The sequence below is a fragment of the Aphis gossypii genome, chromosome 1 (genome assembly GCF_020184175.1).
Source record: "Aphis gossypii isolate Hap1 chromosome 1, ASM2018417v2, whole genome shotgun sequence".
Taxonomy (NCBI): Eukaryota; Metazoa; Arthropoda; class Insecta; order Hemiptera; family Aphididae; genus Aphis; species Aphis gossypii.
Genome location: NC_065530.1, coordinates 45,540,497 through 45,567,311, shown reverse-complemented (window position 1 = coordinate 45,567,311; position 26,815 = coordinate 45,540,497). Strand labels below are relative to the sequence as shown.

At 25.8% G+C, this 26,815-nt stretch overlaps 1 protein-coding gene across 1 annotated transcript in view; it reads right to left on the bottom strand.

The window, feature by feature from the left end:
- LOC114128082 (nitric oxide synthase, salivary gland) overlaps positions 1–26,815 on the bottom strand; it is a 78,847-nt gene that overhangs the window by 17,201 nt on the left and 34,831 nt on the right. Inside the window, 3 exon segments of the mRNA XM_027992501.2 lie at positions 3,970–4,061; positions 5,444–5,606; positions 23,641–23,780. Of these exon segments, the coding sequence (XP_027848302.2) occupies positions 3,970–4,061; positions 5,444–5,606; positions 23,641–23,780 (395 nt within the window).

Here is a 26,815-nt window from a genome sequence, read left to right as displayed (position 1 = left end):
CCATTTTTGATAAACAATGAATTTTTGTACTGAAATACAAATTATTGTAAAATCGATACATTTATTGCACCGGTTAGAATCTAAAAGGTATTATCTAGTTGGATAGTTAATGCTTAATTATTTTATATTTTTAGAAAGTACATGTAATCAAAATAATATCATACTATTGTGAGTTTTGATAATAGAAAACTCAATTTTTTTACAAGTTCCAGGTACAATTTTATTTTTACTAATTAAAATCGATGAATTTATATTGTTTTAATTTAACAGTAGTTTTTAGTTTAAATTTGATAAAAATAAATTACGGTAATTCAAAAAGTTGCAATTTGTTACACATCATAACAGATAATTTAATGATATAATAATATTATATACCTATATTATATTTATTATATTTATATATTATAATTAATATTTTTGTACCTATGTATTTTTATAATGAAGACTATAAAAATTGAATAATTCTATAGTATAATTGTATGTAATTAAAGTATCACTGTAGTTATTTTTAAATACAAATAAATAAAACAATTAAAATTGTTTGAAATGTTTGAAATGTATTTTATACAATGAGTATTTATATTTCATTGAAAAAGTAAAATAACATTATCAATAAATGTTCATAAAAAAAAAAAAAAAAAAAATTAAAAATTGTGACTTTAAAGTGTATTATCGAATAGCAAGACAAATAATAATAAAACAAATACTGCCAAAAGAAAACTTAACAGTCGTAATCAAAGTGTATTATAATAAAACATATTGTGTTTAAACAAAGTGTTACGTAACATTCAACATAAAAACTGATTAAATTTGGTTCATAATGAATTGATCACTACATAAAAAATTATGCCCACTCAAAAATATAAACATGTTTTTATAGTTTTTCAAGTTATAACCAACAAAATTAAATTAACAAGTATTTAGTGTAAATAGAATCGTTCCGTTGACTAACAAAAAATGTGACAAGTTCTTTCAACCGTGTTACCTACTGTGTTTTTTACAAGAGAGAAACTTATAGACTTATCCTTTCAAAACTTTGTAAATTGTAAGTGACTGTTGAAACTTTTCAATTCATCTTTGTAACTTTTTAATAAAGTCTTGTAAAACCACAAATCTTAAACGGAAAAACTTTGTATTTATATATAAATATATAAGAAAATATTAATATTTTTTCAACTACTTATTAGTTAAATATTTTTTTTTCCGATAATTTTTATCAGAATAATTTAAAAATGCATTATAACCAGCCAGGTAGGTAACGAAAGTCATTGAATTTAGCATTCAAGTATATAAATGTTAAGTCAAAAACAAATCTTTTGTGTGCTAAAAACGAACAATAGCTGATTGGGGTTTGGTTTATTTTTTATTTATTACGAGAATGATGCTCTTTTGCGTAGAGGCGAGTTATTATCGAATGAATTTTTTTGCATGTTAAAACGTATATAATGTAAATGTAAAAGTATTTTGATATGTAATATGCTTCGTAATAATAATATTATGAGCAATAATATAGTAGAAATGAAGTATAGCTTACATTAGAAGTAGATTGTATCAATTTAATGAGTTTGAAGTCTTAACTTTTTGTTTAATTTTGATGTATTCGATTTTAAGATTGACAATAATGGGGAAAATGTTAATTTTGGATACGCACATTTTGTTTAAAATAATTGCGTAAAATTTAAAGTTTACTGGCAAAACTGTCTTAATAATAAAGTTTTCAAGTTCATTGGTATTCCTATATGCAAAATCCTTTCCGCTTTACTTCTAACTTCGAGTTCGTCGTATTTATACACACACACACACACACACACATATATATATATATATCTCATACAGTTTATTATACAGTATGCTGGAGTAAGTGTAAGCAATATTAGGTGACGCAGGAAATTAAATTTCATTTAATACATTCGTAGTTGATAAAACTTTTAAATAACACCTTGATATTATTTTTATTTCTACTAAGTCAAATAATTGTATTGATTACGAATTATTCAGTTGGAAATTGTCCGTTGATAATATCTATCTACTATATAATTTTATAATCTTATGATTAAGATAATAATTAATGGAGACAAATAAATAACAAATATTTGAAATTGGTTTTAAAATTGTACTAAACCTACCTACAGTGTTAATTATTATTAATTAGGTAGGTAGTACATATTATTTTATACACTAATGATACAATTAAAAATACTCCATTCAACAAAAAAACAAAATAATACTTTTTCGTTATTTTATACTGGCTCAAGTGAACATTGAAATACCGTATTAAAATATCAATAATTGTGAGGTCAATAGTCAAGTTAAAAAAAAAATGCCATGGTATCCTCGGTGTAATTGACGGTGTGATATCTGTCATATTCAGTGTAATGGTTTATTACATTCCAGGTTGTGTCAAATATGACTATGATCACCAACCGCTAGTAAAAAGCGTGCTAAAATATTTAAAATGCATAATAAACTACCTTAATGTGATTATTGCAATTGCATTATTATCATAATATCAGTTAAATAAATCTCAAATTTCAATAATTGGAAAAAAAATAGAAATATTGTTTTTACAAAATAAAAACGTTAATTTATTGAATGTATTCGCATTTTTCTTCATAATGTGCAAGTAACAATAAATTACAAAATACATTAAAAATAATATTATTATAAGTGTTGAGTATACGAATAAAATCATAGAGGAAAACCTTATGAAATATTCATTTAAGTAGTAAATTTGGAGTTAAAAGATATATTATGACACTTTATTTTTTTTTTGTTATAACTATATCAGTTTATAACAAAACCAATTTTTTTTTATGTATCGTATTGTATAGCAGTAGAAAAAATAAAAGATGGTTAAAAAAAACGGGTAAAACATTCACACATAGGACGTAGACTTTTACCTATAATTTTGTTCTTAGTGTTATAGAATATCGATTTTCATGGCAATGGTAAGTGCATACGAAGTGTTATTTTATGTCATTATTACACGTTATAATGATCATTCATTTTTAAAAATAAAACGATTATTTGTCTGCAATAGCTTATGGTTATATTTAATTCTATAAGGATAAATTCTATTAACTTTCATCGGTTATAGTGAGATATTTTACTATTTGTAGTCCACACTTTTTTTTTAGTTTATATTGGATAGTTATATTTTTTACATATTTTTGATATGAACTAAAAATAAATATTCTTATATTCAATATACGAGTCAAATACTTTGAATATAGTCTAGCTAATTGGTTATTTAATTTTCCCACATTAAATAACTTTTAGTATTTAAGTATGAAAATTAAATATTGTAATCTAAGAGTATAATTTTTTCGGATCATATAGTGGCTTGTACTTTATTTGTAAACACGAGAGTCACATAAAGTATTTGTTAGAAAATGACATGAAATATCTGTTTTGGATTTAAGACGTGATATATATTCTCCGATATATGCAAATGTGTTTGTTACAACGAAATCTACAAGAATAAAGGTGACAAGAACGGGTTCATGTGGTATATCCAATCAATAGTTGACAGTTTAATCAAACTTATAGAATTTAATTCTGTCTGTATTAGATGAAGTGGAGAAGTATCGCACGCTGGTTTGCGTATGCAAATTAAATTATTAAACGCACACTGAAATCGGGCTACTCGACAATGCTATTTATATAACACCACCACCACAACCACCAGCACCACCGGCTAAACTACCTTCACCACCAGCATCCCTACTACTACCTCCAGCATTCCTATTACCACCATCAACAACAACAAGAACAACAATAACATCGGTATATATTAAGGGTTTGAAGAAGAATAAATTGAGAGGTTTCGGTTGCAGAATTTTGTTTAATATGCTAATATACATAAATAAATAGGTATTTTATAGTGGCCATGGATGAATGATTTGTATTTTAAGATATGTTATACACTTGTACAGTGTATTTTGAATAATGTTTATTTTGGTTACCAACCTTATGTTACCCTTGTTTGTGCTGTACTTGATGTGGTTGCAAATAGCTTCAAACATGTTGCTAGTTGTAGTTACTGATCTACAATCAAACATCTGAAAAATAAACAGTGATTATGTAAAAACTGTGGTAAATAAGTTTATTTTCGAAAAATAATTAAGAAGACGCAATAGTACCGATTTATGGCGTCTCGACCAGGAAAAAATTACCACGTTTAATGAGAAAACGAAATGTTGTTCAATATAAATGTTTGATAATAAAATAGGTGTATTTATGGGTAAGTTCTAAATAGTAAAATAAATACGTTTTCAAGAAAAACGAAAAATGTTTTTAAAATTAAAAAAAAAATTATATATTTTATTGGGTTTTCTTCAAATAATGTGTTAATCACGGTATATTATAATATTATTATTATATTATTATTATTATAATTATTATTATAATTTATAATATTATATTATATTATTATATTAAAATATACCGTGGTGTTAATCAATATAATATCATGGTACAATAATATTATGTAAATTTTTAGTTTTATAATTCGATAACAATTTGTAATACCTATAAAAAAAATGAAGTTAAAGTGTTAAGCTATAACGTACCTAATAAAAATGTAATAAATTAAATTAAATTAGACTATAATTAAAAACATTTGGAAACATTGTAACTAGAAGAGTGTCCTACGATACATTTTACATATTATGATGTTATTCATATTATTTATTATCTAGTACGGTATAAAATGTATCTTCAACTTTCATATAGTTCAATTTATTTTTAACAAACCACAATGAGATTATGTACGATTTTTCCGTGATAACCATCGACAACCCACTTATCATTTGGTACGTTCAAATGTTTTCTTCTCAATCCATCGCGAATACTCAATAGGTACGAGTTCAAAATCATACTGTATAGATGACTTAGTAAAAAAAAACGATTATAGTTTTGATTGAATAGATGCTTAGAACCATTGATGCGTGCTCAGCAGAATGGGTTAAAAATGATTCGTGCGTAGCCATAAAGTTATAACTTAAAAAATGTTTTCATTCATATTTTTATTTTTCAAGAACATTTACTCTTATTTGGCAGATATACAACCATTGTCAAAATATATGTAACTCTGTAATGAATAAGAACGCGTATAGGGAGGATATAAAATGGTTGTAAAATTTCTTTTTTTTTTAAAAAATATTTATATCTATAATGTTATTTAATAAAGCTTAAAATATTTTCGTTGGATTTCCCAAATGTTTTTGTTTCTTTTGCTTTTATATTTCATGTAGTCCGAAAAAGATATTTATTACTCGAGTTCTGTATACTTAGTATTATGGTACAAATTCCTAACGATATTGCTCTCATAATATTTTTGAAATATTCCAGTTTTATATTATGTTGTAGTATCTAATGTGAATATGCGTAAAATATAACTTTATGTCTCTGTTAATAGTTATAAAAAGCATTTGAACCTGACCTGCAGTTTAGCCCATTGTATTCGTCCAATGCATCTGGCAGAATTCCTCCACGCTAATTTGGCACCAAATACCAATTCAGTTTCTGTAAGTTGATAAGTACCGGTGGCGTTAACTTCTTGTTGTACTTGTTCCCATCTGGCTTCATACGCTGGAGTATTGGATCTGAAAAATGAAAACCGTTGTAAAATAAACGCGCTCGACTAATACCCAATTAGAATTTAATTGAGTGTATTATGGTGTATATAAAATGTTTATTGCCATAATATATGCATATCAAAATTATTTTTCAAATAAAAATATTCACCTTAATAAGCAAGGAATATTTAGTCCAGTGCATATTTTTATGGTGAGATATGAGGTAAAATTAAAAAATGTATTTCCGTTATACAGTTTTCTTTTACAATTTATTATAATGACTATTATTAGGTACATTTTTTGGTAGCACAACAGAATCAAAAACAGATTCTGTTCTAATTATATCTTATACATTTATATATATTTTTTTTTTTACATATAAACAATTTTCTTTATTAAAATATTTAATAGAAGGTGAAAAATACGATTTTATATGTATTTCATTATTTGAAAATGTAATAACTATGTTAGATAAAAAAAAAAAAAAAAAATGGTCGAGAACATAAAGCGCAACCATTATTGGCACTCTATGTAAGTAGACACCAGGTTCAATAGAATACAATATGCACGAAATAACATGATAGCTTACGATATCCTTATGGTAGTTAGAAGGTCAGGAATACACCTTAGAGGCACCAAAGTTTTAAAATAAAAGTCGATGTTAACCTCGATGACGACGGTGTTGATGTTGGTGGTCAGACATATATGTGCGATCCATATTACTACTATTCCTTCTATTTCCCGCTATATGTAGGTACTCATACCAATTTATAGCATTCCAAGTAAAATAATTCGTCGTTTTAGATTTCGTGCCGATTACCAAAAATGTTGTTGTAGTGTTATGCAATGATTTGTTTAATATACGTGCCATTTTGGGATCCTGTGATTTATTTAATTTATTTTCGAATATGGTTGTTTAATGGTAAAATATATTTTTTCCGTATAGCGGTTTTATCGATTGAAGTTGTCAAAACAAGAACGTCACACAAGTATAATTTGGCCGATAAACGAAAAAGTCTACTACCTATTGAAATTAAGGAAGGACCGTGAAATAAGGATTTTAATAATATACTACCATAATTTACAAATACATGGAGAAGTCATTTAAACATATTCTTACTATACAAAAGTGTACGAGGTGATTGTTTTACCAGCTAATGGTAATTTTTTGGGTATATTATGTGCTGTTACTTGTTGGAAACATTTTTTTCAACTAGTTCCAAGAGTTATTACAATAGCCTTAAAAATTTAAAAACAAAGAACTAAATTTTTACTATTATTTATTTTTATCGTTTTTGAAGTATTTTATATTTTTAAATGACAATAATGTTATACATTTCTTAATTAATATTCTGAACCATCATTTAAAAGAGCGGAATTGTGGTGTTTAACATAATTTAGTTTTAGTATGTTTCAAAATGCTGGTTCACTACTCCCTCAATCTAAACTTTAAATGCTTATATTGATTTGTAAAATAAAATTATAAATGTATATTTTCATTTAAACAGTAAAAACTTAAAAATGATAACGAGAAAAAATGTTACTCTGTAATGACTGGAAATTATTTTTCATATTATTAAACATTAAAAAGTTTTCAAAAACACATCAATTTACCGAGAGAATGACGGTTTAGTGATAAGAGAACTATTTACTACTCGGTATAATATATTATGATATAGCCACGGGCTACCTGCGAGGTATTTGAAATTATTATTGTTATTATTATTATTATAATTATTATTCTTCAAGTACCTTTCATACACAATATGTCGCATAAACACACATATAAACATGTATAATAATATAATATTACATACGTAATGACAATTATTTTATCATCGCGACGGTAGCAACGACGGTTAGACTTGGTATGATGGGTGTGTGGTATTGGGTGGAGGGTGAGAGGAGGAAATAGAGAGTAAGCTCTCGACGTCTCGGCATGGATTACTATTTTATTATTATCATATACCTACGCAATAATATAGCAGTAGCATACGGCGACAAATTTATTGTGACTGAATGGGTATTCGACGCGGTCTTTCCCGTATTAATAATAGTCCTTTTCTTCCCTTCTCGAGCGCGAGAAACGTATATAATACGCTGCCGTCTGAGAAGGTTTATATCGAGATTAGCTATATAATTACCTGTGGCACGTTTATGTATTATCATTATTATTATTATGGTTATGATAATTTATCGTTCTCGCGGCGTATGACGTTGTTATCCAACACCCTCCCCGATGGGGGCACCGGGTTGATATCACTCGGCGGCGATGACACCCTCGGTTGTGGCTCGGCTGTGAGAAGTGTTGGCGAAGAGCGGTTTCTTTTTTATGAATGTAACATAATAAAAGCTATTATTCTATTTTAGAGTTGTTACAGTAGGTACTGCAGGGATTGCGCCACACGATTGTGTTGTAAATTTGTAAAAGTACGTTTTAAAAAACTCTTTGAGGAATATATTAAACAAATCGAAAACGAATAATGTAAATACCTACTTTCAAATTGGAGATGTATTCAAGCTTGAACTTAATGCACAAGTACATTTACCAAAAACAAAATATATCCGAATAGTGGAAAAAATAACATTTTATAGCACACGATATTATATTTGCTCATGCTAAGTCAATAGATGAACCAGAAAATTGCAAGTAAGTATTATGTATTATGATAAATCAAGTTTTCACATTCCGGTAGAGAGGAAATATTTGATTAGAGAGTTTAATCGTTTGTATTTATAACCCAATAAGTTAATCACCTTCAAGGTTGAACGTACAATGAAACTTCCTCTAACGGATACCTCTAAATAATGGATTTTTTTTTTTTTTGGGGGGGAGGGAACAAGCTACAGACTTTCTACAAAGTGAACCCCTATTAATACCAGGCTCCTCTACATGGTAGACAAAATTTCAGCAATCGAGAGTTCCAGTATTTAGAGGTTTAAATTTGTATTACACTACATTAAATCTTAATACTGATACGTCACACTCGAATTATCGATCTAGATTCAAGTAGCGTCTATAGATAGCTACATGATAGAATGATGATGGACAGAAAATAACAATAACTGTTTAAATGGTTGATGACTTTCTTAAATTTACTACCCGTATATCAATGTATTAACCTATTACATATTAACCTATTACATATTATGATGTACAAAATATAATACGTAACAGCCCTTGTCCTTTAGTTAAGAACAACAATATAATATTTTTATTTTGTAATCATTTTATAAGACGATATCGTCTTAGAGAATTTGTGACATTGTGATTAATGTTGGTGTTTCGTGAAAATGTGCAAAAACTACCTATCAAAAACCAAATTAATACGTATATTATTATAAGTATATTAATTGACTACATTTATATTGATCATCAAATAATCGAGAATTTTAATTTAAATACTGGTACTCAAATAATATACAATGTAATCGAACCTATACGTTTTATTATTGTGTAGGACTTGATAATAAAAATGTGCGAAGCGTGTCCGAAACCTTTTCCTGGAATTGCTTTACTCGTGATGAATGTTTATCAATTAAGCATTATATAATGTGTTTATGCGATGGTATTAAAATGGCTTTTGATCCACGGACATACATTTGTGTTTATCTTAATGTGTTTAACACCTGCAAAGTATATAAGAATCTATTGATCTCATACCGTTTTTAACATATGTTAAACGCGTAGAGTTGACGACTGTTTGTCTTAAGAATTAAATCGTTCCGTAGTAAAATATATAGGTATATGGCTGTAGAATAGTATAAACAAATCGTTTTATCTTTTTAGATCGGCGCACAGTTAGACATCCCGAATGTACTATTATACAATATACATATTATATATATTGTACATCTCCATAATATGTCTAAACTTATATATTATGTATGAAGGACGTCGCGAAATAGGATTTAATTAATCCAATCAAATCGATATTTTTAGCATTAAACAATTTTACGATGGCAATTGTGTCCTATTATAACGGTTTAAAACCAAAAGCGACCGATTCCAGAGTCCAGCGAAATTTGAATAATCGTGATTATCGTTCCGGCGATGTTTTCAGATGTTTAAAATGCCTACCCATTGATTCGCCAACACTGCACGATTATGTAAATAATCCATTAAAATTGAAACACTAATGTTTAAGTCTAACAAAAGTTCGAATAATTTTATTCGCTCTTCGTTTATGTACGGACGTATGAATTTATCTCTTATATTGTCTAACCATGCGCACGAACAGCGAGTAATCGCTTAACAAGTGTAACGGTGCATAAAATGACCTCCTGACAACAATATTTTCACAATAACAAATAGCAGTTTGAATTGGTACTTTGTCCGGAGTATTACAGCTTGTTCGCTTAAGTCGAACTTTGCTTTTATTTAAACAACATGAAAAACTATGTGTCACGTATGATATTCTATCCATTAAGTAGTGTCTATGGTGTATCCATACAACTATCGTTACGTTTGGTTAATAACTTTATATGCATGTAGTTATTAAATACAATATTAAACGTCAAAGATCGTTACGTTTGTGTGTTATAATACGAAGGAAATTCAACAAAAATGATAAATTGTAAAATTATGATAATCGATGTAAAATAATTAACGAAACGATCTGTTGTAATGAACTTAGCTTATTATTTTAATAAACCATGTTTCGTATTATACAACATTAAGTACATTAAAATACTTATTTTTTCAAATGTTTTTTTTTAATTATTTTTTCGGTCGATTAACGGTCATTAATTTGTGATGAAAAAGGAAGTAAAAATATTATAATACGTAGTTGAGTAGTTTATAGCTTATGCTAGTATTATTATTATTATTATTATTATTATTATTAATATGTTAAGTTGTAATAGACGCGATACCGTTAGAAGAGTATAAAACTGTCGTAAGTATTTAAGACTTAATTTTCAGAATGTGGGTAATCGTTATTCATCACTTCACAACTGACTAAGTTGGCCGTCTTATCTCAATACGGATAATGAATACATCGGATAATAAGGGCACAAGTGCATAACAATACTTCGTGCCAAATCGGAAAATTGCTAGTGTCTCCGTTAAAGTATGCAGTTTTTATTACCCATATAAAGTAGTATGTTTTCCCCTCCCCTAGAATATTTACATATATACTGGCTCGTAATAATTTTCTCGTATCAAGTAGTATCACGAAAGGCCCATATCATGAAAGCTAACAATATTGTTAGCGGAAAATTGCTTAAACGCGCGCGACGCATTGCTGTTTTATGCATTATATTTTTTATGCACAACAATCACATAACAGGTCAATAGTGAACGAATAAAAAATAACGATATTTAATAGTATAATATTATATTATATATTATAGTCTCATCTCGTGATATACTTTAATGTTTATTTTATTCTAATGACAGTGGGAAAAAATATTCACCATTTAGTGTTTCGAATCAACTGGTTTGAAATAAATCATATTTTCACTTTTGCAGTTAAAGAAATTATGTTTTTTGTGTTCTCAAATTATTTTTTATTGTATTTTTTCTTCTTTCGGGCGAATAAATTTCAAACGAGTTCTACGCACGCAAATGCATATGTTGTACAGATAATTCGCGGTTAATAAACGTAGTTCAATTCGAATATCACGCCCAAAACGTATAGTCGTCTATGCTCACATACACACGTTGTACAGCGTGCTTACGTTTAAGTGTCGTTTAAAGTCTTTATAAGGTAACGTTACTATTTTTCACCAAATTACTATTAGTCAGTGGTTTGGGGGTGGGCGGTCGGCGGTGGTGATGGCGGCCGGTTTAACGCATTTAATCATTTGGAACGAAAAATCTGACAACACATATTCTACTGGGAGAAGATCCAAGAACGGGTTTTCGGAAAAACGTTAAAAGAAAGTAGCTTTTTGTATTAAAAGTTCTCGCCGGAAGGTTTCGGTCATTTACGTTTCATTTCCTTTCGTTAACCATTGATCCCTATCCATTTTCTATATACGTGATTGCGCTACGTGTGCGAGTGCGTGTGCGCTTGTGTGATTTATCGGAGCTGCGGTTACCGGCTACCTATTTAGTATGCTCGCCCATACAACCATATTGCGTTTTGACTTTGGTTCGTCCGCGAAGTTTTCTAGCTATCATATTGTTAGATCGCTTAATAATAACTCACTCCTCCCCAGGTGAATACGTTTTACTCAGTACACTGCCAATACCAGTTTAATGCTACTATACCACTACTTCTACTACTACTTTTACTATACCATAGTGTTGTATTATTATAATAGCTTCGCCAAAATAACACATCCTTCCTCCCGATGGCATTCACAGGCATATTCGTCAGTGAAAGCTCAAGTTTTTGCATTATAATAATCTACTCGCTCGTCAATAGTGGGAACGCGCACCAACTTTATTTCGCACACTTTTATCAACTGTATACCAACGAAACTTGTTTATAATAATAACTGTTAAGGACTTTACTGTTATATGAAATGCGCTTTGTAACAAAATGTTTTATAAATAACATTATCCACGGCGCGTACGTGTAAGTATAAATGTTAAATTCAGAACACGCTCGGAATCAAATTATGGTTTCGTATGCACTTTTGCGTCCTAATAACACCAATATTATACGACACATTGTACTAGTATTGCAACAGTATCTTCTATTATCTATAATTTTGTGTATAATTTCAATAGTATAAAAAATTTAAGTTTATTGATTTTTAGAAAACCGTTTATACATAATTTTAAACTATTGGTTAGGTTTTTAAACATACTTACGTATTGATATAATATTTAAATTATTACTGATGATGGTAATATGTTATTAATACAATTAGAAAACATATCAATGATCAATTGCATAAATATTTTAAATTTTGAGCTAAGGAATGTATACATTTATAAACTAATTAGCTAGTTTTTTTATTTATTTATGCAATCCCTTAAACAACTAGTGAGTACAAAAAAAAAAAACAAAACATATAGTTTTAAAAGATGATTCGCATGGACTATTTTTTAACATTTATTGATGTTCTAAAAAAATATTTTAACATTCTACCCATCAAAAAAAAAATATTAATATATCTATATATTATTCGATATTAACAATAGTTTTAGCTCTTTTATTTTATTTTTGAGGTTTTAAATTCAGAATACAGATAATGGTTTTACCATATCCGTATAAATAAACCAACAAAATAATATTCGATAAAAAATCAGTCAGAACTAGTGTTTACTTTAACGAATAAACAAACTCTCAATCCTGTTTAATGTTTTGTTCAACTATTCGATTTATTTCACATTCTTTGTCGACTGGTGATTAACGGTTAGAATCCATTAATTCGTCTGTAAAACATATTTTCAACAAGGATTTTCGATTTATTTCGAGAACAAAATTATACCCCGGTAGTGTGAAGGTATTATATAATATATATTAAAAACAATGATAAATTATCATGGAAATATTCTTTTAACATAACTTATAATTGGTGTTGCTAAGAATTTTCGAACATTCATAAAAAAATTGTGGAGTACAATTGTTGAGGTATTCATAAAAATTAATTATAATACAATTGAAAAATTCTGTCTTTAGATGAAAAATAAATGTAAATCAATGCTAATAAATATTAAATATCTATGGCTATTAAAGTATTTTGATATATTAACAACAGTTTAATAACTACTTTGTGATTTTCCGGTAGTACACATTATGTACACATGCCATAGGGTGAACCAGACGTCAGGGTAATGGAGCGTTTTAATAGACGTAGCAAAAAAAAAAAAATAAATCGAAATACCGTGGAATATCTTATAATAGTGAAAAATATTTTTGAGACTAAAAAGTAATTTGCATGTAAATAAATAACGACTTGGTGATAAAATATTTCAAAGTTAAATCATTATAAAATTTACATAAATATTGAATAAAATTAACTATACCAAGTATAAACTATGTATTTTTTTATTTTCGATGTAAATGTCTATGAATATATAACTTATGTATTGAGTATTTGATTACAAGTAATTTAAATTGCTTGTAATTAAATATATAAGAATTATTACACAGTTTATTTTCAAGGAAGGTTTATTCAGATTTAGAATTACTGTGTAATATATTGATTTTTAAATGTTATCATACAAGGGTTACAATATATGAAGATAATTTTTTTTTTGGACTAAAATAATGTTTAGAAATCGGATCGAATCCATAAAAATTAATTTATAGTTTAAATGCGTAGTATATAAATTGATAAATTATTATAGAAATCACACATTGGCACATTGCAGTTATTAATCTAATAGTTAATACGTTTACATATATATTATAAAAATTACTTTATGGTTCAGGAATAAATTATCAAGTATGTAATATGTATATATATATAAATTATATAGCATAATATAGTCAATATAGTTATACAGGTTATTTAAATTACTATTGACGAAATATCCAAAGAAAAAATTCTTTAAATACCTATGTATTTAAATTTTCGAAATATTCAATAAACAAAATTAGTATTTGTATTACACAAGTAAATAAAACCTATTCATCAGAAGGTAAAATAATAAAAATTATTTGTTGTCAAATGCATTCTAAAACGACAAGAAATACTACACATAATAGTTTATGTCTACTAAACATTAAAACAGATTTATATAGTTACTACTTTTTAATACTTGTAGGCGTTCTAATGATACACGCCTTTAATATTATATTGCAAATAAAATAAAAATAACTTTACTGGAAAACCTATCAACTTAATGTTAAAAAATAAATTGTATTCAAATTTTATATCAAATGCGATTAAGATTGTGGTCTTGGTAGCTATAAATCATAAATGCACTGACAAGTAAATACAAATAATCCTAAAACTTTTCTGCCCTAGATCTGTTTACGTATTTGTTTTTGTTTTAAGTTTAGCGTATAACTTCATAATTTAAATTAAACCATGTCTATTCATTGTAACTTTTAGATTTATATGTTAGGTGCGATGTAAATTAAGTAAGCCAACTTGGTCACGATTGATCTTCTAATCCAACACCCGTGTTAAACTTAAAGCTCGCCAAACCTACCTAGAACCTTAATAGTCGAACCACCTGGGGCCCAAGTTATTATGTTATGTTGTATTTTTTCTCTTGGCCAAGCTATGAAACCTAAACAAAGTTCAAAAAGGTTTTTAACTTATTTTCGGAAAAAATAAAAAAGTAGTAGTATTAAAGTACGTGTACACAAGATAAAAAGAATGCACGTGGTATTAACATCATGCTGTTACATTACCAATGTTTTATCGTTGTTGAATTAAGTATATGCATTTTAAAACAATATTTATTATTATGATGATAAATATTTAATTTTTAAATTTTATCATATTTTGTAATTAACTAATTGTTAATTATTTATAAGTCTATGATATCTGTAAATCAATTATAATAAGTACTGAAAAACAACAAACAATTTCATTACATTTTTTTATTATGATATTTTTGTTTGATAGATTGTAATTAGCATACAAAAAACTATGGTATCAAAATTGAAATGGAATAATCAAAGGAGAGTTTTTTTGTAAAAGGAGAAAAACTATTATGTTTAAAACATAACGAAAACGAGGTAGTTTAACTTATATGGTAAACCATGTGATTATTGAGCAAAAAACAATAACCAAAGTATATATTATGTATACCACTATACCTACTATAGAAACACTGAAAACGTGGAAGGTATTGAAGATGAAAGACGGACAAATAGAAATACAAACGATAGCGTATTAAATACACATAGTAATAGAGAAATAACTTTGCTAGAAATCATATTTTAAAAAGAATACTATAACTCACTAGTGTGAGAGTGGTGTAAACTTCACAACTTAATAACAAAAGGCATGATTGAGAGAAAATGTGTGAGAGGAATATCAAGAACAACCTATACATGTGCAATGTGCATGTTATATGCTAGTAAAATAATGAAAGATGCTGAAGACAATACGAACGAGCAGCTTGTGAACATTATAAATACATGAGACTTATGGGAATTTAGTTTTTTTTGTAAATTAATCCAAACCGAGGATTGTGATAATGTGACATACAAAATAATCACATTACTCACTATAATAATGTAAAATTTACTGATTTTTAATATTTAACTACCTATTATAGTATGTTAATTCAAATGAAATATAATATATATATATATATATATATATATATATCTCAGTTATTTTGATATATATTTATTTATAAAAAGTGTTTTAGGAGTTGTAAACTAAATTTATAGGAAAATTATAAATATTATTACTGTATATTAATAGTAGAATGATTATGTATTATGATTTCGACAAAGTGAACAATATTAAAGTTTTAATGAACATAAAATATGTATAATTATTACAATATTTAAACAGCAGCCCAATACGAGTAATCTGATATACAAATTAGTTTTTCATAGTAATTATTTGTTGAATTAATTTTATTTTCAATGAAAATAAAATATCTAGGCCAAATGGTTTCCTTAATCAATTTTATTATTCGTAAGCTTATAAAATTAAAATACTTTCCTCTCTCAATATACAGTCTAAAACCTATTTTTCAATTTGCATAATACCTACAGCTGGCGGTAATACATGAATATAATATTTTCTACATGATTTGAAAAGAGTAAAAATTGATTATATTATAAATTTAGTATTTATTTGTTTTATATTTTATTGATTAATCGTATGTATCAACTATCTTATATTAAGAAATTTTTGAAAAATGATTTATAACACTGAATGTATGCATTCAAAGATTAAAAACATGACTAATGATAAGAATACAGTGCAGTGTAAACATAATATATTTTCGAGACATGTACATTAACAATGTATAATAATGTGAGTATGAAATATATTTCAAAAAATAACGATATGTATTATTTTTCACTGACTAATGTATCATAATTTATATATAAGCCAGTAAACGTACGTAATACGTACAGTTGCTTTATAAATAGTTTAAACTAATCAAAAAGGGGGTATTTATTAGATTATATAATTTATATATATATTGCAATACCTATATAAATATAGTACTCGTTTACGGTAGCATAGATTATTTATACATTTTTAAATGTTATCAGCTTATTTATTGATTAACCAAAAACTAAAAAAAAAAATGAATATCAATATAAATATTATATGAGTAAAATGTAACATCTAAATAAATAATATCAGATATCAAATAAGAAATATACTCGACTATCGTATTTTTGTAATCTTTTATTATTTTTTTATATTATATATTATTAAGCACATTGGGTGTTTGTGTGTTTTTGTTGTTTTTTTTTTTTAGAGAATTTGACAGTGAACAAAAATATGTGTGGATAATATACTTTTTGGGTATGCTGGCTTATGTATCTTTGGCAGCCTTAAAAATTAAATCAATTTTATTGAACATTATAATGCAGTTAATCATGTTAATACTAGGTAGCCACTAGAGGACAGTACAATAACATTAATCCTATAGGACAAAATTTAAACTGCACATGAATTAATAAGAGTAATATACTAATATTACCTATTGACATTTGATTAAATAATAATTATTACACAAATTACGTTTCATATAGCTGTATTTTGGAACTATAGACATAATAAATTAATTTGTATTGAAAATTGTTATTTATTTATTTTTTAAAAGTGTCAATGACTTAAATATTGTTGAATGCGTTGATGATTTCATAATCCATCAAAATGAACTAGTGTATGTAATAGGTATACATATTTTGTTTTTAATTTTTAATTTATTATGAATTTTAGTTATTCTATTAGATACAAAATTGTATGTCCATTGGTTGAGAATTTTATCATCTTATTCACATCTTCTTAATCTATGTATGGCTTTAGAAATACAAAATAGTTTGATAAAACATTTTATTTGATAATTTGTTCTACACAATTAAGATTAAAAAATATATTCTAAACAAAAAAAAGCTAAGAAATATTGATGTTGACATTGGTGATGATGTAAATATATGTTTTGAACAAAATTTTATACCAAACATCGAAAACTTGAAAAAAATCAAGTTTTCTAAATCAAATACGGTAAGACATAAATGTTCACCCAAAAACTATAAAGATCGTACAAGTAATTTCATTTTTTCTTATTATTGTGTATTTAACTGGTGAAAACGTGACGTTCCAGCGTCGTTATTTATGTACAATAATAATTTCAAAGAGCAAAAAAAAAAAAATAACATTTATGTTATGGAAAAAAATTAGTTTAAAAATGGATGGGATACTTTAAAGAGAAAAAAAATAAAGGGAAATCCATCGGCTTAATCTCTTTGCGTTATTAGTGACTAAAATGTTTAACAGAGCGCTTATAGCTTACCCCGATTTGCACGGATCATTAGCAGAAGCTAAACCGGTAATATTTCCGTACCTTTCATTTATTTAAATACATATGTTCAGCTCATATAATTATTACTTAAATTTATTCAAACTGTTAGAATGTACGTTGCTGACTTTATTTAACTAGCATAAATATAATAATATGTACAAAATACATAACTATATAACTACCTATATAAGATCTGTTAGAATCGTGATGTATCTAGAAATCGTTTTATTATAAATATTATTAACTATTTGAGTATCATACATAGTAACATCTGGCATTTTGAATTGCGGTTTTAAATTTATACGAATAGTAAAACAATTAATTGTTTTAAAGATGACAATTTACATAGGTAGGTATATATTTAATATGAAATTGTCTACAGAATATTATATTAAAAGGACATTATACTGTCGTTAGTATGTATTTAATGTTCACGCTTAAAAATTAATAATAGCTGTAGATTTAACGCATTTTTTTTCACGTTGACGTAGTTTTTAAGTAGTCTTTAACCTCCCATGGCTGATAGGCTGTCAAAATCTTGTTTTATGATAGTTATTGTCAATTGTGTATACTGTAAACATTGTACATATATTAAACTAATGCAATTGCGTGTTCAATGTATTCAGTGTAAAACAAACTAGCACTCAAATACCGTGTCCACCATAAAAAAAAAAACAATAGAAAACAAATTTAATTTTCTATTAAACTAGTAAAATTCTTCAATACAGCCATCGTAATTTGTACGTTATATGCCAAATAAGTATATATATATATATATATATAAAACTTATCTTTTATTTATATATCCTATAAGGTTAAAATTCCTTTAATCACCACAAATTTATATACCTACACATTAAAGAATTATATTTTTCATCACTTGCTTTTTTTTTAAGTTAAATTAATATTTGTATCTCGGAGTCACACTGTCTAGATAGGTAAGAGACTGACCTGGTGGCCTCATTTATGCTATTTCCAATAATAAACAAAAAATTAGTTATTTATAAAAAAAATTTCAAATCCAATATACCAGCAGCTACTACTTCCATTTATTATACTAAACACATGTTTAATCAGAAGAAAATGTTTGGCTACGCGTTTAAAAAAATTCAAATATTTAAAAATAAAATTTTTAAAATTATTAAAAAATATTCTCCGTGGTTTATACTTTAAGAAAATATACATAACGACCTTCAAATGAATGAACTTGAAGATCAAATTATGCGTTTTATCAAAAAATGTTCATAATTCAATACTTCATTCAATAGGCTCACTAAACTACGACCTTCATATTCATCCCTCACTCCAACGACATTTAAAATGCGGCCCAATCATTTTGTTAAAATAGTCATAAACGTAAAACTTATTATTCTGAATCATTCAAAGATATAGTCAGCCACAAACTAGTTATTTCTCATTTTATATAAATAAATAACATTTGTATACAATAAGGACTGATTGACATCATAAAAATTTTAAATTTAAATTAAAAAAAAAAACATTCCAATATCACAATTCAGCTATTAAGTTGATGGTGTTGCTCGTAAGTCTTAATAACTTAAAGGACTGTAGTAAGCTAATAATATTCAACCCCATGTAATATTTACTTTTTAGCCGGCTTATTATGATACTGATACAATAAGCTTATATTATGTTACGTTAAGTTATCACAGGAAATTTAACAAACAAAACGTACAATGGTATATATTATAATAATCTTAATATAATATATAGTAGTTTCACTAAATATGTTTAATAGGTACACAAACGATTTTTTATTTTATTTTATATGTTTTTGAAATGTAACTACTTATACAATTATTTATTTTCTAATAAGATATTTCGATTAAAATATACTCAAGTAACTACCTAAGTGTTTTTTGAAACGAAATATTTATATTTATTTATCTATATTTTTATTGTAATGGACAATAACTTATATTTAAGAAACATCGAGTTTTAAACAATTAAACAAGTTTAGTTGAAAAAAAAAATATAATATTTTATAATTTAGATACACGGAAATTTACAGGGAATAATTATAGGAAACACGTCATGTAAAACAAAACATCTGAAAAACAAGTAGGTGTTAAAAGATCACATCAAATAACTTTTGAACATGTTAGCTAAAAATGTGTTGTAGAGTATCTATACCCTTTTAACGTAAAATCATTTTCTTTCGAGTTTTTTGTTTTGTGTTTGTACCATATATATATGATATATACATAATATAATAACAGTATCTATCGTAGTAATTGAGCCAGTTCGAAGTTTATACGACAGAAGTTTCTTTCCCCCTTTTTTTTTTATCAGAATATAAGGCTTTTACGGTGGGACGTAGTGGGCCGGTTAGCTTGTTTTTATCATTCCATCAAAACGCTCGTCCATCTGAGCCGTCTGCGCATTGTAATAGTATTATCGTCTTTAGTTCACGCGCCACGAGCTACTACATATACGACGGAATTATACTGTGCCTAATATCGTTTTACTACGGGTGTTTGACATTCGCTGATCTATTATTGTCGTCCACGGTTTATTACTTTTTTTTATGCGTATATAAACATTCGATTTGTTCGATAAAGCCACGTTATTTTTTCAATCAAACAAATGAATCCGAATCGTAATTCGCCTGAATTGTCGAGCACACGTATGTATATAATAATAATATGTATACAGTTAAATACGCGCGAAACGACCCTTGGCTGCTGTGCACATTGGATAGTTTTATTGGGGTCGTAACATTTTCGGAACGTTCGCCCGTTGGGCCGCAGTAATAAACATCATCGGATGAGTATAATTAACTAACGGGAAACACACACCTTTCAAAGATTTTCGATTTTATTGCGTTCGCATAACACTACGCGTGACGCGTCTGTCGTCTTCGCGCCAAAATTAACTCAAAAATAAAACAACATCTGTTTAATGCGTATTATATTATTAAAGTAGCATCGACTTCATTTGTTGAACATCTAAGCTCTACCGTACGTTTTCAACTTTGGTCAGGCCATTTAAATCCAGCTATCCGGTAAATGTAACTGCGATTAAAACTCTTCGTGTAATACTACACTTGACTCCGAAAACGCTAAATACAACTTGACAGTCCGACACGGGGACACAAGTTTCCGGGAAATCGGTTATAGCTGTATTTGGTCTCAGTAGCTAAACTTTAGTTTAGGTAACGTCGTGATTAAAGGACTAACAAGCTATAGCAAAGTCCCAAAATCGGCCTGATTATTACATTTTAATTAATTTCATATTAAATGAACAAAACCTTTGGATATGAGTATTATACTTAAGTAAAAACTGAGAATAATGGAACTTTTTGAATGATTTATGCTACCAGAGTATAAAGAATTTGTTGAAGTATTCAATATGATTTGAGATTGTTCGTTTATAGTTAATAATTAATTCATCTTGAAATTAAATTTTAAATCAATTATAATGTTATTTTATAGTTTTAAATACACGTTTATCTAAAAAAACAGTTTATAATTTGTTTTAATATATTTTTTTAAAGAGTATAAACAATAAAATGATTACTATAACTATAATACTTATAGTTATATCTCATATATATATATATATATACATGGAAATTGTTTTATAAAATATTAATTTTTTACTAAGTTCAAAAAAAATAAAATTATATCAATATCAATAATGTCCGTTTTATTAATTCAAAGAAAATTATGAGCCTGGCGTACAATTAATCATAATATTATTGTGATTTTTGGAATTAAATAATTAAATACCACATATATTTTATAATAATGTAACTTGTAAAATGTATTATTTATATGTATTATTTCGAGTATTTTGAGTAATTATAATTATTTATGCATTTTATTTTATCAAACAAATAATTTTCTATTTAAATTATTTAAAGTCAAATAATGTTTTTGAAATAGTTTCATTTAATTTTTATGGGGAAATATCTGCGTTAATATAAAATGAACTAAGTTTTTAATGAATATATTTTACATTATTTAAAATCCTGATCACTTATAATAGAGAACTCTAAATTCCAATGGTTTATATTATAATGAAAAATATTTTTTGTGGAAGTAAAATGTACCACAAGCATATGTAATATGCAACATATTTTACAGACATTTTACTTATATAGTGCATTTGATTTTTATATCTGAAGTATTTTAAAAAATGTACTCGAAATACAGTAAAAAATGTAAAATTACAGCATACCTGATTTAAAATAAAAAAACCCTTGACCATTTCCCTATAAATTTAACTTGGAATGTTTTTTTAAAATTTAAAACTAGATCCCAATAATGGTTTGATATAGTGCATCGAAAAGAGAGAATCTAAAATATTTACTCTTTAATCATTGTTTATATTTTCATATTTTCTATGTATTTTTAATCATATTATATTTATTACATTCCTAAAATAATAAAATGTAAATGAATCATACTAAATCCATTCGATTTTAAAATAATGTATATTATATACTTTTATAATCAATATAACAAATTATATATTATATAGATTATATCTGCATTAAGTATATATAATATATTATATTGTATACATTGATCGATTGGTTCAGTTTATTACGGACGAAAAAATTTACACAAAAGTAGGCTTATACATTTTATTTTATAAATGATAAATTGAATGAAAAGTAACAATGTATAACGAAAGTTGAAGTATTATAAGAATCAAAGTAAAGATAAGAAGTATTAAAAATAGTTATATAATAGAAGACTAATAGATGACGAATGAAAAAAAGCATGTTGAATAGACATATAGGTGGATTTGCTAAGCATTAATGAGGATTATAGAAGATTGAAACGTTTTAAACAATTATGTAACTAGTTATTAGTATCTATACATTAAAAATATAAAAAAAATATTATATTTGGACAAAAGTTTGTATTGTTAGTCAATAATATCTAAAGATAGGTATTTTCAATAATATGTTTGGATGTATTTTAACATAAAAATTTAATTTTAATTCACTAAATATTAACCAAACGTGAATAAAATAATATTTTATTATTATCTATAGTCATTAATTATTAGGTAGGTACTATATGCAATACGTACAATTTCTTAATTTCATTAAATTTATAATAATTATTAATAATCTCGATAAATTTTGCGTATTTTTAAATATAACCGTGTAGAATGCTTATAAATATATTAACATTGAATGTATACAATACGTCATAACATATCTAATACAGACGTGTTTATATGATTTTAGTTCTAAATTTTCTATAAAATATGAACATTTAATGTAAAATATTTTTATCCAATATTAATAACGACTGATAAATAAGATAAGATAAGAACTTAAAATTAGCTTTGGTGTTTGTTTGTTAAAAATTATAAAATGAATATTTGAATATTAAAAATACCTGCTTTTTTTTCTCCATAAAGTCATGTTTTATTTATAATTACATGTATATTAAATTTAAAAAATATTATCTTAGTTGATGGTTTAATTTTATTTATAATAATTAATTATAGTGTATGTATATTATTTTTTAACTGTTAAGTCATATATATTTATAAGTTTGTTATATAAAGCAATAAATACCTACGTATTACAAACTATTAATCAGCACAATAATTATCACATAGGATACTGCTACACACAATGACGTTTTATTATTTTAGATTTTTGAGCATTTCATACCAAAAACTTGTCGTTTTTTATTTAAAAATGCTTACCTTTTAATGGAGGCGAAATATTGTTTCATAAAATCTTCAGCAAGCTCTAGTACTTCAGCTTTTGGTCTGACTGTTGAGTTATGAAATGCCGGCGGAAGAATAACACTGCCAAGGCATGCTTTTTCATTACACAATGGAGGCTGAAATCATTACATTTTTAGTTAGATTTAAAACATTATGGATACTAAAGTTGCCATGATGTATTGTAAATATTAATAACCTAAATAAATTGTATGACCTAAACCATAAAATATACAGTACTTTCTACAGTTACTTTAAAATATATAATATTATATTCACAAATAAAGTAAAATTAGCTGGTATTCAATATTTTTTCTACTAAAAATGTATTAAAAAGCCTAATTATTTTTTTTTTATAAATATTATATTTAATTGATAATTTCCAAATTTTACTTATTATAAATTATATTTTTTTTGAGAAACATTGTAAATATTTATTTTAACTTATCTATTTATTTTCTGTAGAAGCAGAAACACTTATTATCGTAAACAAAAAACCAAAACACGGATTTTTAAGATAAACACTGGTTTCACGTGTTAACATAAAGTAGGTACACAGGTGAAATTGTGTAAAACAAATAGTGTGGCTTTGGGTGTTAAAAAGAATGCCATAAACCTACTCGTACTCCAATAATTTCAAATGGGATTTTCTTTAGTCTATACATTGTAAAATAACTGTTGTATTAGCATTGTATAGGTACGAAATACTTAACACTATTAAGTAGTTGTATATTATTCAGATTAATAAATTTATAATTTATTATCTTTAACTATTGTTTGCTCTGACAGACGGCTATGGGTGTCTTAAAATTGTCATTATTCTCTATAGTTTATTATAAAGTACATTTTACGCAGAAATTTGAGATGTAAAAATATATAGTTCATATTAATATATTTTTTTAATAAAGTAGTAAATCTGTACTAAATTACTTATAATATTATGTATGTATCCCTTCTGGCTCTATTTTTATTCCTTTTCGTGGTAATTATACCATTTTTAAATGACTATAATCCGCTCAAAAAAAAAAAAAAAAAATTAATAATAATAATAATAATAAATAAAAATTATCTTGTACAATTCTGAGAAAATCCTACAAGTGACCGACCATCCAATTTTTCACTCACTCAAAAATATTAACCAATAATACGATTTATTTATTTTGACCTTTTTAAATATTTTTATAAACTATTTTTTTTTTTATTATTCACCAAAATGTTTTCTAATAAAAACTTAAATTGTTGTTTTCAGTTCTTTTACAAACAAATTTAGGAAAATCAAATGTTTTGTATATAGAAAAAATATTTAATTAAGTATATATTTATAGTCACGGTTAGTGGTTGTGTGATTTTCCTAAATATTACGTGGTAAATTATAATGTTTTGAACTTAATATTGCCATTAAAACATGGTGTTATTTCCACAAGAAGAAATTAAAATGTATTCAGAAAGAATAAATAAATATTACTTATAATGTTTTTGTCAATTAAAAAAAGTTCTCCATATCTACATAAAATATGTGCTAGCAGAAGTGACCGACTAACATCATATTATGATAGTATTCATGAAGATATAAACATAACACTTTAATGGTAAGGTGTAAGGTGTTTAACTCTTTTACTTCCAATTTTACGTTTTTTTTAAATATAGCGAGTCCACCACACATTTTCCAATGTATCTTCAAACATTCTCAACTCTTTATTATTTTTTTAAATTTAAAGCTATTTTATTGTGTTATCTACTAACATACATAATTAAATCAATATTATACAATTTATTTTTATTAAATCAAAAAAAAAAAAAAAAAATGGTAAAATATTACCATTTCTGAAAATAAATTGAGTATTTTTCCTATGAGTAATACTTCTAATAGCATAATTATTTTATTTTGTGCTTTATACACCATAAATCTTAATCTTAATTTTATAGTTCGTATTAGACAGAAAATTTGTGATAGGTTTAATTCTGTTTAAAAAAATTTAAATTGCCCATAACTAAAAAAAAAAAAAATAATAATTAAATCTCCTTCATTTTTTCCTTTTTAAAGGGGTTAATTTTTCATGACATAAGCCATAAGTTATAATAGTGACGCCGTCTAGTCACTTCCACCCGAGACACATTGTACAAAAAATAGTTTGATTAAATTATTTGACTTATAGTGATATCAAATATGCATAATATTTAACAATAAGCTAGAATCTAGCGGTTCTCAAACTGTGGTACGCGTACCACTAGTGGTACGTGGCAAGTTCATAGGTGGTATGCGAAGAAAATCTCCCTTTATAAAAAATATAAACGTATTAATTATAAATAATCAAAAAAAAAGCAAAAATATGGTCAGGTGGTACGTAAAAATTTTCAAGCTGTGTAGGTGGTACGCGAATACAAAAAGGTTGAGAACCGCTGAGCTAGATAATATAATATTATTACTGGATATTTTCGTTTATTTTATTTTAAGCTAAAGTAAAGTATGATTTAAATTAACAATTTAAACAATAGTAACATTACATTCATACATTTTTTAATTGTTTTTTATTAGAGAAGTACATTATTATTTTGGTTAATATATTGCATTATAATAATTGTTCAATAAATCCACAAGATAAATAATTAATATCTATTATTAATTATATTATTCCTAATAACATTTTTTTTTCTTTTAATTGAATAATTTTAAAATTACATTAAATATTTTATAACCCATTTAAGTCATCAGCAATTCTGTCAATTACAAATATAAATTTATTTTAAGCAATAACTAATGTCGAACAATTTATAAAACTGAACGTATATGACTTCGAAAAGAATCAATTAAATTTTTATTTTTTAAAATTAAATTAAAAGTATTTAGATTTAACAAAAAACTGTGAATAATTTAGTTAAATTATTTATTAACCTTTAAGTATAAAACTGTAATTATAAATCATATTCATTTATAGAAAAACTCAACAAATATTTACTGTTTAGGTGCTATATTTATTAAAAACTTTTTATATTAAAAATTAAAACACATGATACTTTCATATTTAGATTTGTTTTCAAAAGTACTTTAACGTTACTATTATTATTATATATATTATACATATTACTTTATAATTTAATATTATAAAATGCAATAAAAATAAATCTTAAAGTGAATGTAGTTTTATTAAGGGAT